The sequence below is a fragment of the Phasianus colchicus genome, chromosome 8, assembly GCF_987193195.1.
Source record: "Phasianus colchicus chromosome 8, bPhaCol1.hap1.1, whole genome shotgun sequence".
Classification (NCBI taxonomy): domain Eukaryota; kingdom Metazoa; phylum Chordata; class Aves; order Galliformes; family Phasianidae; genus Phasianus; species Phasianus colchicus.
In genome coordinates, this window is record NC_143443.1 from 14148765 (window position 1) to 14166715 (window position 17951).

Genomic DNA, 17951 nt, shown 5'->3' on the forward strand with positions numbered 1-17951 from the left:
TGATTACTTGTTAGTATTAGAAGACAAAGTATCTCTGCAATGTAGATACATAGGTTGCTCCAAAAGTAATGCCTCACATTCATTTCCATGGAAATTGCAACAGATAAAAAAATCTCTATAACATTATTTGATAGATCAAATTCTCAGACACAGAAAAAAAAAAACATTTTTCAACATAGTCACTACCATTAGCAATACATTTTTACCAGCGATGGATAAGAGCCTGCATGCCATCCTTATAAATATCAGCACCAATGTGGTTGACCCACTGTTGCTGATACCACTGCTGAAATGCAGCATCCGCTGCCTCACTGCTCACATCCACTGTTTGGTCTCTATCAACATACAGCAAGCATTGGTAAATATCAGTGCCATTTGTTCTGCATAGAGGAATTCAATGGCACATCTTTGCTTCATATGCACTTCTGTGTCAGATGCATTTTTTCAGACTGCCCCTCTGCTGCCATCCGTCTCCCGGCAACAAAATTTAATGGAATATTGGTGAGAAGGTGCAGCCTCTACTGCTGTACCACCAACATCTGCCTCTGACATCATGAGCCAACACAGTAAAATAGGTAACAATACTTTCAGAGCAGCCTCAAATGGATTTCCTGTTTGTTTTACAGTTTTTCTTCAAATACTTTGATAGGATAATGAGATTAGATGCTTTCATAGAATTTCTTATTTCTGCTAAATTTATATCAGTCTGCTTGTTCTATGACTTAGAATAATCTCAAAGTGAGGGCAAAAATAGCAAGAAATTTTTTTTGAAAAAATTTCTCCTCCAACCAAAACAAAAACAAAAAAAAAAAAAAAGGAAAGAGATTTTGCTGAAACCAAACAGTGTCATAAGGATGCTGAAAAACACTTGGCGGAATTGTTCCTTGTGTTCTTTGAGAACAGATGGGTTGGATTAATAATGCTACGATTACATCAGAAATTCTTAAGAATAAATGTTCCTTTACTGACAAGAATAAACCTGCTCAAAAACAGTTTATGCTTAAATGAAAATTAAATTCATAAAAGATACTTGTACCATTCTATTTAGGATTTTAACCTTTGTATTTTAAAGACCATCTTTTTTGTAAATACTCAATAACTTATAATTTTTTTTTCTAGCTGTTCCTGTATGAAGATATCTTCTTAGAAGCGTAACTTTAAACTTTTCAGTAACAAGTTCCTATATATGTGTGTGCATGTGTATGTGTGTGTATATATATATTTATATGCTTAACATTTTTGTCTTTTTTGGTTCTGTGATTGGACAGGTCAAATATAAAGACTAAGTTTTTGACATTGTGGAGTTTGAAGTAGACCGTGTTATTTATCTGCAGGTTTATATTTCATATTCAAACTTTTTGAACTACCTCAAACTTCTTAAAAAATCCAGATTCTAAGCTGAATATTTATTAGAATCAAATAACAAGAAATAGATGCTCAGAAATATTAAAAGCCCCTACTTGAAAGGATGGCTTTTTTACACTCATTCTGGTATTACTGAAATTCTAACGTGAAAACAATTTGTAACAATCTGTTTAACTTTACAATAAATAATATTGAGTAGGAAAGTTAATGTGTTGTTTAAGTGTTTTATTAAGCCCCACTGTAAAGTTTAGATGAGTGAGTGACAGTAAATAGTATGATGCTGAAAACTAAAAAAGAGCTCATAAATTTTCAGAATGATTGTATCGTGTACTGGATACTATGTCATACATTTTATAGTTGCCACTTAATTTTCACTACTTAAATAATGTCACAAAAAACTTTACTATTGTTATTGTCTTTGCCAGCTTGAAAGTAAAAAATGCATTTTGAACACTATATATATTAAATAAATGTCAGGTGTGTGTAAATAAACTTATGCTGATACTTTTTAAAATATACAAATATATTTGTAATTGAACTATGTGAGATAAGCCAAAACCTCAAGGATCTTAGCAAAAATTCAAAATAATGTGAGATACTCTATCATGATGATTGAATTACTTTTCTTTCTAAGATTAATATTCAGTGAATAGGGGAAGAATTTTGAGCCAAAATGTTGCAAACTTGGTCAATGAAAGTTTGTTTTTCCTTCTTGATTCTAGAGGCTGTACTGAGTGAAGCAAAGGTTCTCAAACCTTACCAATTGGGTACCATCAGTATTATCACTGTTTTTCTTCAGGCACTGTGTCTACATAACATTAATAGCAAGTATTAAGTTACTGGTTCGTCATTAAAAATATGCAATTACAGAGTTGCTTCAAATTCTTCCTGATTCCTTAACTGTGCGATTTCTATTTACATATTTTGTATTTGAAAAAAGGAGTAGAAAGAATCAGAAAGTTTCATTGTATGTGCATTTTTAATCAGAATCAGGAATAGTTGCAAGAAAATAGCCAGTTTTAGTACCTGCTAGACTTATATTGAAACTAAAATAGCATGTGGCATTCTGTATATATGATATACCAAACAGGGTATTATATTGATATGAACAGAGTATAAGGCTGGATTGATGTGTAAGCCATTCCTGTGAACTTCAGAATTAGAGGGCTGAGTGGAAGTACTTTCTGGAGGTACTTTTTTACTTTATTGTTCATGGCAGGTTCAGGGCTGGTTTACATACAGTTTAGTTATACTGATACTTCTTAAAGAGGAAATTATGCTGTTGAAATTATACATTGAAAAAATATATTCCAATCTCTAAGATTCTTTATTTCTTTATTCCCATTTAAAATTGGGCACAATGTGTTATTTGCAAGGTTCTGATTAGACTGCAGCAGAGATGTAGTACAGAGTTATAGATTGGCTTGAGTTGGAAGTGACCACAAAGATCACCTAGTTCCAAGCCCTAGTGCACCCAGGTGAGAAGAACTTTTCTCCAGAAAAGTTGGTTGAGTTAGTGTTAGGCAGAATATGAAATTCAGTTTTGCATATGACATGTCTTTAGCAGAGCTATTACTCTGAAGTTGTGTGTGTTACCGAAGGCAGTGTTTGAGTGACAAAAAGGAGTTCGACTTGGACTTCTATTAAAAAATGTTGGCTTATGGAGCGTCTTTCTTTTAGTATACCAGACCAGAAGGAAATTTTCTGTTAAAATATCTAAATTCTATGGTAACATACTTCTCTTTGATATATAGTTTCCTCTTAATATGTTTGATGCTATGTTTGTGTTAATGATATAATTCTCTGTTAATATATTTAAAAACATATTCACACTAAAAAAAAAAAAAAAGGGTCCCTTTGTTCCAAGCATTTAATCAAGTCCTACAAATTTAATTTAATTTTTGGGAGTTACCCACATACTGACATCTATGTGCTTTTATGGCATCCTGTCACCTAAACAGTTGTGACAGGATTTGGTGAAATCTGACATGATGCTAAATGCCCCCTAGTTGGCACTCTTTGCTGAGAGTTGCTTTTTACAAAATGAAGTGAGACTTGAGAATTTATGGATACTTGTATATAGATTAAACTGCAGGAAATGTGCAGTAGACCTTTGCCATATAAATTAGAGGTGGTCTTGATCTGAATCCAACCTGTCTCAGCACTCACTTCTGTGAATCCAGTTCAGATTTCTTTGATAAAATGAGGCCTTAGCCTTCGCAGTTAAATCTTTGATCCCCAAGACAGCCTTGAATGTGGGATTTTAGTTTTGACTCAGCCTATAGAGAACTTAATGACATCTTATCATAGGTTTCCAGCTCAATTCCAGCTTGAACAATTTAAAAGTCTGCTGGCACTGTTTAGCCCACACAGACCATGAAGTCTAACATAAGTAAATCCAAGTCGATGGAAAAACAATATTGCTAGAACAGAGTGACAGATGTTGATTATCACAAAATGTCTGTTTAAGCATTTTGTATGGATCTATTTCCTCCCTGCACACACCTGAAATTCTGTAGAAGTTATAAAGCAATTGTACTTAAAGATGTGGAATTTTCTTAACTTCATCTGCTAAAGAAATTGTCAGAATACATATTGCAAAAAATGACTGCTGTGGTTATTACTGTTGCAGCTCAGGGGAGCTATTCAGATGCCTCATTTATTGGAGCTTAATAGATTAAAAGTCCAAATTGAGTCTCATGATATAAACCTAATCAAATTCTAATCTGCATAATTTTCCCATAAGCAGCAATGGGAAATTTGTTTAATTTATGTTTCAGTAGTTGCCAATCATGTCTTGGACAGCATTGTTTCATGTATTTATCAAAATGTTTTTATTACTTGCTTGATATGAAATCTGGCTTTGCTCTTCCTTTTTACTAAGGAAAAAAATTACTTTATTTGATATAATATAGGATATAATGACATAATTTAGAATCTTGCCTAACATGATTATATATCATTTTTAATGGTAAGCTTTCTATTTTATTTGTATTTATTGAATACCTGTCTCTGTGAACTAGGTAATATAGCTTGATTTATTTAATACGTTTTATTCAGCATATTTATTTATTTTTGTTTGGGGTCTAGATGTGCTAGGTCGATTAATGATCAAACTGAGAAAGATTTGACACCATTTTATAGTAAATTATTTTATCTGCAAGCCTGTGCTGTACTTAGATGCTAACAACTTTATACTTCAGGAAGTACCTAGCATAGAAACCTTTTAAAATGGTAAGTGGAGAGTAGGAACAATTCAGTAAATGAACTCTTTGAGCACTAATGTTATAATTAAAGTGTGTAGAAAAGCAGGAATTATCACTTCTGATGATGTTACGGATGTAAGTGTACTCCGCAATAAGTATTTTGGATAATTGCTGTTCCACAACATTTTGAACGAACGAATATGAGTATCTCTTCTACCTCTTTTCAAATATGTCTTTAATTCTACTGGTACTTCCTGAACAAAATGAGAAAAACCAAAGAATGTGTCAAGAGAATATCAAGACTATGCTTTGAAAGATTTTGGTAAAGATATTCCATTTGTTTTGGTAGCTTTGAATTATGTAAGCTTGTGGTAAACCTGTGCAGTTATGGTCTGGGTAATTACTGTATGAGATTTTGTGTAAAAATCAGGCATTTGCAGGAAGACTTCATCATGAGGTTTTGTAAGTGGTTGATAGTGAAACTCTAAATGAGACTCAAACTGAGACAGGACTCAGATAAGTGCCTGTGAATAAAGAGCCTCAAAGTTGAAAACAGAAACAATATGGTGCCATTCAGCCCCAGATCTCAAGATGATGGAACTCCAATCCTGCCCTTAATCTTTGATTTTACAACTGAACCCTGCCTCACTAGAGCAGTCCTCTACACTTTCAATATGTGGGTCCACTAACACATTCAGGAACAGCTGAAAGAGCAAACATCAGCATTGCCCTGTGCCTTCATTACAGTTTTGGTTTGGATGTTTTCATGATGAGTAATTCAACAGAATGGGAATGAATAGGCATTAGAGAAGAGCACTTTCTTGGAAAGAAGATGAACAGCTTTTTCTCTGCAGCAGTGTTCTCAGCCTTCACTGCACTAGGGGTTGTTCCAGTCTCAGCGGACGGGAGGCTTGTTACAACTGAGACAGATATCCTCTTTATCCTCCATTCCTTGTAGCTTGGGGTATGTTTGGGCCCAGATGTGGAAGAGAGCATCTCTGCAGATGCTGCTGAGATTGCAGCTTGAGAGAGCTTGGAGATTACAGAGGCACTTCTGCTTTCCTGCATTCCTCTTCTCTTCAAGACCTGTAGAGATAATCTCAAAAAAATTTTTAGATCTTCAGGCACAAATTACAATAAAAGTCAGAATTGATATCAGAATTTAGGATATTCAAGTTCTGAGGCCAAACTACAGCTCTCTGAGACCGCATGGGACATTTGAAGCTAGAACTGCTTCTAAATTGAATGACTGTAACAGATTCCCATGAATGTCAGCAGCTTTTTAGCTGCATGACTGCTGCTGAACTTTTCTGGTGCACCCCGATGGCTGTACTTCAGAGAATAACAGGTATAGTCTATCATTACATTGAATTCAACAGAATATTAATGGACATTGTCAGCAAACAGTAGCAAAGGGATATAGACATGAGGTCCTTTTGTAAGAGAATTATTTCTTTTTGTCTGGCTCTGCTTAATGAAAATCCTTGTCTCATATTCCTCCATGTTCACTTGTCAAGGATGTGTTTGGCAGTTCACTGCCTGCGTGCTACTTGACTATGCCCAAAATATGATTTCTATTTCATGCCTCTCAGGTGTGCCAGAGCTAGTTCATAGCATGTATGATTTACAAATTATATTTTTGAGGACTTCACTGCTTGCTTTAGCCAGTGAATCCCCTGGCACCTTTCCCCAGAATAGCCGTAATTAAAGGGTTATCAATTTACAAGGCACTTTAATGACAGGATCACAACCTTTAGAGTTTTCAATTTGGTAAACTACATTCTGCCTATATAGTTCCAGTTTAGTAAAATATGTATCTTTTGAAAGGGAAAGGAAGCACAAGGCGAAGGGGCTATGAGCCATAAACTATTTTTATGACTCTTTGGAACAGAAGATTTTTTAATAATTGTAGCATAAAAATCTGGTTTGTGAATATGCCCATCTGGATCCCTGGGACAGAAGTATTGTGCATCCTTCCAACAGCCAAATTTGTATCTATTTTAAAACTCCAGTAAACCTCTCCCATCAGCAAACTAAAAGGATCTATTTGCTGCTACATGAGCAGGCCTTACTGCATTTCACAGGATGTTATTCAGTTAAGTGAACTGCATGAGAATAAAAAACACGTTTGTGTCCAGCACAATCAGTAGATCACTTGGCCATCAGACAAGTTTCTCCAAACCTTGTGTAAGCAGAGCAAACAATAATTATTGCCAGCGTTTTCAGTGGGCAGAAGTCACTGTGAAGATGTGCCAGAATTTCCTGACTTTGAACTCCAAGCCATTTCCTTCCTTGGAGTTTATGGATGCTAGCACCACTGCCAGCTGTAGTAGGATGACCCCAGATTGATTGATTGATTGAATGATTGATTCTGAAGCCCCCAGTTGCCATTGTATTTCCTTACACAATGACTTCAGCTTCAAGAGGCTGTGTGAATTTTACTGTAGAGATTGATCCTGTTGAGCAATTGTAGCTGCAACTCCCTCGGTTGTTTGCTGAGCAAGGAGACACTATGGTTATAAGAAGATCACAACTATCAGCCCTGCTTTACTATTTTTATGAGTGTTAATGGAACAAGGTTTGGGGACTGAAGGAGAAAATGGAATATGAAAAGGAAAATGAAAAGAGGCTGTGAGGAAAGCATGTCATTTCTAAATGAATGCTCTGTGCAGAGGAATTGGATCTTTTCACAGCAGAAAATGGATCTTAAATCTGATGCCTTAGCTTGTTTCAGCTTCTGTAATGAAATAGACTTTTCCTAATACCCTGTGACCTGAATTTCTCCCTGCTTTATGGGTGCTATTCCTTGACGTACAAGCCTGTATTTTCTCAAGTCAGCATTTGATGATGGATGTCAAAATACAGGTCATGTATTATGCATATAGCATTACCGATTTAAGGTGTTTACTTGTCAAGTTGAAGAAATTCAAAAATGTCACATTCACTGAATCTGCACAGCTGTCACTTGTAGTTTTTCATGCCTTTAAATGAAAGTTCTGATAAAGCAGGTTAGTTTTCCTGCACTTTTTTTTCCTTCTAGAGGGAAAAAAAAAAAAAAAAAGAAAGCCTATCCATAGAGTTTACCTTATGACTTGGGAGCAGGAGCGTGGCTTGAATGTGGATGATGCCTTGTGACTCTAAATATAGGCACACAAAATCTTTAATAATTCCAATTCTTCTTTTTCTGAAAATATTCCAATAGTGGTATATTTTTCAGAAGTGGATTTGTAGAGGTGTCGAATTAATCCCAGGCAGGGAAATTATAAAATAGCAAATATTTCTTATATCTTCCCAGATCATAGAATGAGAAATATTTAGTCATGAGTCTGTTTTTCATTCAAGGAGAAAAAATATCCCTTTAACATGCTTCTTGCATTTCAGACTGAATGCACTGTGTGTGCAGTGTGCAATTACAGAGCTCCTGACAGTCTGTGTCTAACAGAAATGCCACATTTACTTCAATCTTCTAACACTTCCAGACATTTGTCTAGGAAGACAAATATTTGAAGGGTTAGGGAGAGGTGGTTGCAAACAGCCACGTATGGAGAGCGTGTGTGTGCGCACATGGCTACATGCCTGCACATGTGTACATTGCAGTAGTAGGAGGGTAAGAAGAATTTACACATTTTGAAGCATTTTTGCCAACTTTCTTCAATTTTCTTTTAGCTGGCTGGGAAATACTGATGTGCTCTTATCATCTGGAGAGTCTGATTCAATGAAAAATGTTTTAGTTAGTGCATCCTGAGATAGGGAGAGGAAGCCATCAGGAAAAAGAGGGCAGCACGTCCTCCATGGCTGGCCGCAGAAGTACCACCCTAGGGTGCTTGGGTTAGTGGACATCTTGCTGGCCTGCTACAGCTGGTATCTGCCAGGGGTAGTCCCAGGGCAGACTCTATACCAGCTGACCGCCATCAGTAATGAGATCTTGGTGGAGACTGACCGGCCAGCCATCCTGGTAATGTGAGTACCTCTCTATTAAACTGATGAATGTTAGCTTGCTTCTGTGTACTTTCTTTGAGAATGGTAAACCTTGTGCAGAAGCACTGGCGATTTTGTATAACATCCTCTCCTTACAGATCTCATGCTGAAAATAGGGAATTCATAGTGGCACTTTTTGGAGGGCTAAGTCTTTTAGTGATTCTAGTTTTATTAGTTATCTATTATATATTTCATATAGACAGGATTTAGGGAGAAATAAACTGAACATCAAATAAAAAATTCCATTGCATCAAAAAGTCTAGATCAAGCGATCCTTATAGTTTGACTTGTTTAGAGACAATTTAATAGCGAAGGTAATTGCCACTGGAAAAGAATTGAAAATTCTTCATGAAAAGCAATATAAAGTCAGTACTACACATTAAAAAATGCAGTTGAGTTTAGAGATCTTCTGGTTGGTAAAGAACCATGTCATCTTGTTGTGAGTTCAGTAGCAGATGACTGTAGCAATGAGTTTAACTGAGGAAAAAAGTTTCCACACTGCAAGGAAACAATGAAGTTACATCAGGAATTTTTATGGGATTAATTTAGAATTGTCATATGTAAATATCAAAATTATTTCAGGTCAGTAATGAGACAGAAATCTGTCCTTGGGCTGAAGTCAAGAAACTCAGGCAAAATGTGATTTAAAAAAAAGATTTCTTAGAAATGTGTATTTTAAAGCAAGCGTGGCTTATTCCTATTGCTAGCTGACAAATATTTGCTTAAAAACACAGTTTTAACAGTGGTCTTAAATGTGGTCCTAAATACATACTCAGGGTTCACCATCACCTCTCCAATGATATTATGAGATGAGAATTTCTGTGCTTTCTACAGCTTTAATAAATACCAAACTGTGAATTTCTAGACTAACTTGCATAAGGTTTTGTATAACTACCAATATTCAACCACTTACAATCAAACTCCAAATGCTTTGCGTAGGTTGTTTTTTTGTTTTGTTTTGTTTTGGGTTTTTATTTTTTGCAATTTAAAAAAAGAGAAGAAAAAAAGCTTAGTTCCAGGAGCTTCATTTCAAACTGTGCAGAGAATCAGGCTGAAAACATAAAGATTATTAGTTTGCTAGAGATAAGCCTTGCTGCTTTCCAGATCTTTTCTCCTTTGAGTGCCTCTTGATGTCTTTTCTTTCCTACCTTTCTTTCGTATATATCCCCAAAGGGGTAAGCCTCTTTCTAGTTTCTTTTCATGCATCACTTTTCCATAACATTTGAAAATCTGTATCTTTTTCCTTCCATCTTTTTTTTTTGTTGTTGTTGTTTTAGAATGTACCCTTCCATCTCAGTATTTCTATAACTGTAATCTTCATAAATGTTCATATGCAATGTATGTCTGAAAGGCAAAATACTGTTGGTTTTACTGCTCCTGAAAAACAGCAAATCCTAAATCCTGCATGTTGATCAAACATCAGACTTACTAATGGAAACACTTAGCTACTGGGGTTGAACTACTGTTTTAGAAACAGAACACTATAATTTTAATTCAGATTTGAGAAAGAATGCTTGTTTCAGGATTACTTCAGGAAATAATGTGGTTTAACTTGTCAGGAAGCTATGAAAATTAACTATCCCATTCAAAACAAAGGCAAGTGCTAAAAGGAAAAGAAAAATAAACCTCTCTAAAATTGAAGTTGCTTTTTTTGTGTTTCTGTTTATAATTTTTATTTATATTTAAGCAAGCAAAACATTTAGTGTGTTTTGATATAAGTAGTACCCAGGATAAAAAAAAGTGTTCCAGCTTCTCTATTGGCTACCAAATTACCAAATTACTACCTTACTCTGTTTAAATGACCTATATTTCTGAAGGATTATGCTTTTAAGAAATTAAGTCAATCTTTTTTTTAAAAAAAAAAAGTCAGATGTCTTTATTGTTCTTCTCTTAAAAAAATTAATGGAGAGCAAATTCCTTGTTGATGATGTTTCTTTTTTAAAATTTCTGTCATTATATCTATCAGCCTAAAAAGTCTTTTTCATTTTTATACAGACTTAATGTCTAAGTATCTTTGATATTTTATTTTATTTTATTCTATTTTATTCTATTTTATTTTATTTTATTTTTCAGGCTTTACACCCCCTGGTATGGATAGGTCATCTCCAGACAACAGTCCTGTCCATGGCCTGTTACGTCAACCCTCCATTACAACAGGAGCCAACATCCCTATTATAACAGAGCTAGGTAAGAAGAGCATTTATCCTATCGTGTACACTCCCATGTCTTTTTCCCACTTTCCTTCTTATGTGGCATCAGGAAAATTCCCTATACTGCATCTTACACTGCCATGTTTTCTGATAACTCTTTTGAATTGCTCCTTCCAAAGAAAGATTAGTAACAGCTGTTTCACTTTATTTGAATAACTGAATTATATTTCAAATATATTTCTCTCTTTCCTCTGTGTTTTCTCCATTTTCTTTAAACAAACTATTAGACAAGATGCTTTTTACCTAATGTAACAAATAAGCAGGGTTCTTTGGGATAAGGTTATAAAAAGAACATCCCCAAAAAACCCCATAGTAAGTATGAGCAGACATTTCCTGTGCATTTAGTCAATAGTAAGAGGCTATTTGTTTATTTCTTCATGGTCCAGAACTGTTTAATCATGTGTAACCAAACTCTGTATAACAGTATGAGATATTTTACCCTTGAGAATATGATGATGGTAGGTAACCAGGCTCTGATTTCCACTCTGACTGTGGGTATTTATGTTGTCAAGTGGTGTGATGTGAAGTGCAGAAGCTGTTCTGCTTTTTCATGGCAAATACAAACTTGATTTGTAGTCCTTTGTCCTTTTATTTTCTTTTTCAGTTTTATTTTTTAGAGCCTTACCTGTCTTTTTCCCTTACTTTATTCTCTTTCTGTACTTTCTTTTCCCCCTAAATACTTTACTTATTAGCTAAGCCTGGCAAACTTCTGCCTTTGGTTTCAATCAGTCAGGAAAAAAACAGTGGAACCCACATTCTAATGATAACTGAACTGGGTAAGAAGTGCCTTTTTCCTTCACATCACTGTCTTATTTTCCGTGGTTGTTGTTCTTACTGTCATCAGCTTTTCCTTTATTTATCTGGCTGTATCAGAGGGGCTACCCTCATGGCACTGCTTTGAATGTATTTTATTTGTGGTTCTGGTTGAAATTGACTGTCTTGTTCTGGCCTATCTTAATGATTTTTATTTTTTTTTCACGCAGCATCAGTAAACCTTTGATCACACTCGTCTGACCTGCCGGCTGTTTTCATAGCACCTCTCACCAATTCATTTTCTCTGGCCTGGGCTCCCACCTCCCGGGCCCCTCCTCCCCCTGCCAATTTTTCTCTCCTTTTCTCTCTTTTTCTCTTTCTCTGTTTGTTATTTCAGCCTATTGTCAATTTGGTGGACATGCCTTAGCGGTGCTCAGAGGAAGTCAAAGAAGAAGTAAAAGATATCAGAAATGAACCCCCAGTACCACACTTTCCCTTCAGCTATTTGTTTTTTTGGGGGAGTAGGCCATCTCTCTGAACCTTAGGTTTTGAAGCTGCAAAAAAATCATTGAAGCTTCTGTGTTTTTCCCTCCCCATAAAGAGAGATCTCAGAAGCTTTTGCGAGCTGTGTTTGATTAGCATTTCCTGCGGTGCAGCAGCAGATGTCCAGGCCTACCTCACCCAGCCTGGAGACCTTTCAGAGACTTAGTAACAGCTAACTTTCATCAGGCAGATAAAGATATTGGAGATAAAGCAGCACTCACAGGATTCACACTGGATTTGTAGTACTGTGGAAGCTGACACCACGCATAACTAGTAAGCGAGTGTCAAAGTCAGGTATTAGTCTGCCAGATGTAAGTGGAAAAAGAACGCTACTGTCAATAGTGCCTGGTCACAGTGAGCAAATTAAACTAAGGCACGAGTTCTTCAAAAAGTACATTTTGAAATGATAGGTCAGGCTTTCAAATACTATTTTGCTCAAAATCCTGGAGGATAAATTGATAGCCATTATATAAAGAAAGGAATAATGTAGATATTGGCGTTTACTAGGGTGAAAGTTTTCAGCTCACAGAGCTGAATGGAGAAGAACACTTCTCCATTTAAAATGCTGAGGAGTTATGTTTGCATGGTTACATCTGGAAGAGGGAAGATGTGGTTTTTAAATCCTACTTCATCTCTGGTCCTGATTTGCTGTATGAACATAGCCAAGTGCTAGCTCAGCAAGAGAAAGATAGCAACACTCATCCCTTTTAGAGGGGTGTAACGAGGCTTTATCTGTAAATATTCCTGTTTTGCTAGCAAACCGTGGCACGTTTGGTTGTATATACAGGTTGAGAAAGGAGTAGATAGAAAATGAAGCTACGCAGGATGACCAGAATAGCAGACAGAATTCCTAAACTAAGAAGTCCAAAGCTAAAACCTGACCAATAGCAGCTCTCCTGTTGATTTCTAAGCTTCCTGACTTGGGTCAGCAGATGGGCTCATGTAAGGATTAGGAGCGTAGTCAAAGAATGCCACTGAAAATGCCAAAAACTTTTCTGAGTTTCCTTCCTTGCACAGGACTTTAAATTAATTTGTCATTTAATAAGATAAATATTATTTCAGTGACATTGCTAAGCAGTCCATGCTTTCATCTAAGGAGGGCTAATATGGAAACTAAATATGTAATGAAATATTATTCACTTGATAAGTTGATGTCAACTATTTTTAATGGTGTGAAGTAGAGGCACAGAGCTTAGCTGTGACAGTAAAATGCCAGAGAAAGTCTAAATGACAAATATTACTTTGTGCTTTTCTCTAGAGCAGTCTGATATAGATCCTTTTTCACACTAGCTAATACAGAATTTGTGGAAGTGAGGTTATAGAGACAAATATTTGAGCAAAAGGCATTGCTGCAACAGAATTGCTGGAATATTGTTCATTCATTCAGATAAATGCATGTTTATCCTCTTTTGAGCTGTAAATGCATTAACACTAGTCCAGTAAGAATCACAGCAACACATCTAGCAGATGCCTGTGGGCTAAATCAGAGTTTTATGGGTAGCCTCTATTTTAGAAAGAGGTTTTGACTTGGTGTCTTGTGATGACATTTCACTGTACGTGCATGCATACAACCTTAGCCACTATACCTGACTAATACCAGGATTGTTTCAGTATATAGAAGAGCTCTGTGGATCCCTTTTGTGTGCAGGCAGACGTTGCCACAAAGCTACTTTTACAGCAAAGGGATAGTCACCTATCAAGAGCGAGAGTCACTTCTCATGAGCAAGATACCGATCAAAAGATTTTTATGTAAATGCACATTTTCACATCCATCTTGATTTCATTTTCAGTGACGTCAAAGGCACAAGTCTGTGTTTCCAGACATAAGCTGTTCCTTTTTCTTTCTGACTGTGTAATATGTAAGGTCATATGCTGGTGACCCAGAGGCACTTTATGACTGTATTATTATGATTATTGTTTTCAGTAAATGATTCAAATGTTCAGTTCTTGGACCAAGATGATGATGACGACCCAGACACAGAACTGTACCTCACACAGCCCTTTGCATGTGGAACCGCGTTTGCTGTCAGCGTGCTGGACTCTCTCATGAGCGCAGTAAGCCAACAAAACCTTTTTTTTTTTCCATCAGACTTATGGAAAGAGTAAAAAATGTGATTCTTGTAGTGCGGGTAGTCAGGAGAATATAGTTCCTAATGTCAAGAAAATTCTAGAACATTTACTAGATTTTTTTTTCTGTTGGACCCAGAGACCTGCATCCAAAGCAAAGAAGATATCGAGGACCACCATGAACCCACAGTTTTTAAAAGCAGAGTTTCTTGTCCACCTTAAAGGATAATAGTTTCCAAAATCGTTGTATCTCCTGAAACCCAAATTCAGTGCACTGGTCTATGCTCACTGTGCGTAACAGATAGCATCAACCATAGAATCATAGAATCATAGAATCACAAGGTTGGAAACGACCTATAAGATCATCTAGTCCAACTGTCTTCACACTACCACTGCTACCACAAGCTACTAAACCATATCTCGCAGCTTCTCGTCCAGACGTCTCTTGAACACTGCCAGAGATGGCGACTCCACCACCTCCCTTGGCAGGCCATTCCAGTGCCTGACCACTCTCTGAGAGAAGTTCTTCCTTAAGTCTAACCTAAACCTCTTCTGGTACAACTTGCAGCCATTTCCCCGGGTCCTGTTCGTTGCCTGGGAGAAGAGGCCAAACCCCTCTTCACCACAACCTCCCTTCAGGAAGTTGCAGAGTGCAATGAGGTCTCCCCTGAGCCTCCTCTTCTCCAAACTAAACAATTCCAGCTCCCTCAGCTGCTCCTCATAGGACTTGTGCTCCAGATCCCTCACCAGTTTCATTGCCCTTCTCTGGACACGCTCCAGGATCTCAATGTCTTTCCTGTAGTGAGGGGCCCAAAACTGAACACAGTACTCGAGGTACGGCCTCACCAGTGCTGAGTACAGGGGGATGATTACCTCCCTGCTCCTGCTGGCCACACTATTTCTAATGCAGGCCAGGATGGCGCTGGCCCTCTTGGCCACCTGGGCACACTGTCAGCTCATGTTCTGCTGAGCATCAACCAACACCCCCAGGTCCCTTTCCTCTTCACAATCATCCAGCCACTCGTCCCGAAGCCTATAGCGCTGCATGGGGTTGTTGCGGCCAAAGTGCAGGACCCGGCACTTGGCCTTGTTGAACCTCATTCCATTCACTTCAGCCCAGTGATCCAGCTTATCTAAGTCCTTCTGAAGGGCCTCCCTACCCTCAGGCAGATCCACACCACCTCCCAGCTTGGTGTCATCTGCAAACTTACTGAGGGTACACTCAATCCCCTCGTCTAGGTCATCAATAAAGATATTAAACAAGATAGGCCCCAGTACTGACCCCTGGGGGACACCACTTGAAACAGGTTGCCAGCTGGACTCCATTAACCACCACGCGTTGAGCACGGCCCTCCAGCCAGTTTCTTACCCAAAGGAGTGTGTACCTGTCCAGGCCACGGGCAGCCAGTTTCCCCAGAAGAAGCCTGTGAGAGACCATGTCAAAGGCTTTGCTGAAGTCTAGGTAGACTACACAGCCCTTCTTGAAGATGGGAGTCACATCAGCAAGCCTCCAATCCTCTGGGACCTCTCCAGTTAACTAGGAGCGCTGACAGATGGCCAAGAGCGGCTCAGCAATCACCCCCGCCAGCTCCCTCTGCACCCGAGGGTGTAGGCCATCCGGTCCCATGGACTTGTGACAGTCCAGATGGAGGAGGAGTTCTCTGACTGTCTCCACCTGAATCACTGGGGGTGCTTTCTGAGTAGCGTCCCAGATTTCCAGATCAGGGCATAAAATGGCCAGAGGATAACTGGTCTGGCTAAAGGTAGATGTAAAGAAGGCATTGAGGACCTCAGCCTTCTCTTTGTCATCAGTGGCCACATTCCCTGCTGCATCAAGTAAAGGATGAGAATAGTCCTTGGTTCTTCTTTTGCTGTTGATATATTTATAAAAGGATTTTTAATTGTCTTTTACTGCAGTGGCCAATCTGAGTTCAAGTTGGGTTTTTGCTTTCCTAACTTCCTCCCTGCATACCTTAGCTACTTCCTTGTAATCTCCCCAACTAGCCTGTCCCTTCTTCCAGAGGACGTAGACTCTCTTTTTCTCCCTGAGTTTCAACAGTAGTTCCTGGCTCATCCACACTGGTCTTCTACCTCTACGACTTGCCTTACGGCACTCAGGGACAGCCTGTTCTTGGCCTTTAAGATTTCCGTCTTGAGAAGCGTCCAGGCTTTCTGGACCCCTTTACCCTTAAGAAGTGACTCCCAAGGGACCCGTGCTACAAGTGCCCTGAACAGATCAAAGTCCGCCCTCTGGAAGTTCAAGAAAGTAGTTCTGCTGGTCACTCTCTTGACACCTCCAAGAATAGAGAATTCTACAGTTCTGTGGTCGCTCTGCCCAAGACAGTCCCCAACCTTCACATCTCCCAGCAGTCCTTCTCTGTTAGCGAAGATCAGGTCTAGCAGGGCACCACCCCTGGTAGGCTCTCCTACCAGTTGCATAAGGAAGCTATCCTCCACGCACTCTAAAAACCTCCTGGACTGCTTCCTCTGTGCTGTATTATACTTCCAACATATGTCAGGGAAGTTGAAGTCTCCCATGAGAACAAGTGCTGGCGATCGCGTGACTTCCGCAAGCTGCTCATAGAAAGCTTCATCCAACTCTTCATCCTGGTTAGGCGGTCTATAGCAGACCCCCACCAAGATGTCACCACTACAGGCCTTCCCCCTGATCCTTACCCATAGACACTCAACTCTGTCATTATGAACCCCAAGCTCTTCAACATCAAAACAGTCTTTGATATAACGGGCCACACCACCACCCTTCTTTCCTCGTCTATCCCTTCTGAAGAGCTTGTAACCATCTGTCAATCACAGCACTCCAGTCATGGGAGTGGTCCCACCATGTTTCAGTAATAGCAACAAGGTCATAATTCGCCTGATTCGCAGTCACTTCCAACTCATCCTTCCTGTTGCTCATGCTGCGTGCATTGGTATAGATACACTTCAGTCGAGTCGTCTGCCTCCCGCCCAGCTTAATCATCGTTCTCTTAGGCTCATCTCTTGCGGGGCCTGGTTTTTCCTCTTCCCCCTTCATAGCTAGTTTAAAGCTCTTTCTATAAGCCCCGCTAGCTCTTGCGCTAGTATTCGTTGCCCCCTTAGAGATAGGCGGGTTCCATGGACAGACAACAGGCCAGAGGCTGAGTAAACCGCCCCATGATTAAAACCATGTTTTAAGCTTTTAATTTCTTCTAGCCCTCAGCAGTACTCTGGGTGCTGAAGAACACTGATAGAACCATACAAAAGCCATTGTTCACATCAAGTGGACTCTACTTTTGTGAAAAGAGGTTTTAATCCCTTTTTCAAATGAGTTGTCATATGAATCAAGCCATAAGTGCATGCTGGAAACTACAGATGGTGGCATTTAGTAATGCCTACACTAGGGTTTTGGTTTGCAGCTCTAGTACAGTTTCAAAGCAAACATCTTGGTCATATTCCTTTTCATCCTCCCTTGTTTCATATTGGCTTTTTTTCAGAACAGTTTTGCTCTGTAAGCTACACTTCAGAGGAACCTTAAGCTCTGTTAGAAGTAGCAAGGACATATCCTTTTTAAAATCTGAGTATAGGCTTTCTGAGCTCTCCCTGTAATACAGTTTCATGTTGCCAGCAATCATCTGTTGTAAACCTCACATAAAATGAGCAGACTGATTTCTTCAAGAGCCAATTCTGACCTTCACCTAAATTCAGAATGAAGTTTTTTGCTTTTAAGAAAAATTCACAGTGATCTTTGTTATTTGATATTTCATTCATATTTCATATTTATTTACCTATATTTCATTTTTGTATTCTCTGCTATATTCCCTATACATTCCATCCACAGCTGAATAGTATC

The 17951-nt window shown here is 38.4% G+C and overlaps 1 protein-coding gene across 8 annotated transcripts in view; it reads left to right on the plus strand.

Moving 5' to 3' along the window:
* The window catches only part of KCNMA1 (potassium calcium-activated channel subfamily M alpha 1), a 446296-nt gene that overhangs the window by 409749 nt on the left and 18596 nt on the right, over positions 1-17951 (plus strand). For 6 of the 8 annotated variants that reach the window (XM_090144991.1, XM_090144986.1, XM_090144987.1 and 3 more), the window contains 2 exons: positions 10623-10736; positions 13980-14110. In XM_090144991.1, the coding sequence (XP_090001117.1) occupies positions 10623-10736; positions 13980-14110 (245 nt within the window). Of the gene's footprint in view, positions 1-10622; positions 10737-11451; positions 11536-13979; positions 14111-17951 lie in introns of all 8 variants that reach the window. The other 2 variants (XM_090144990.1, XM_090144985.1) reach the window with 1 other exon arrangement.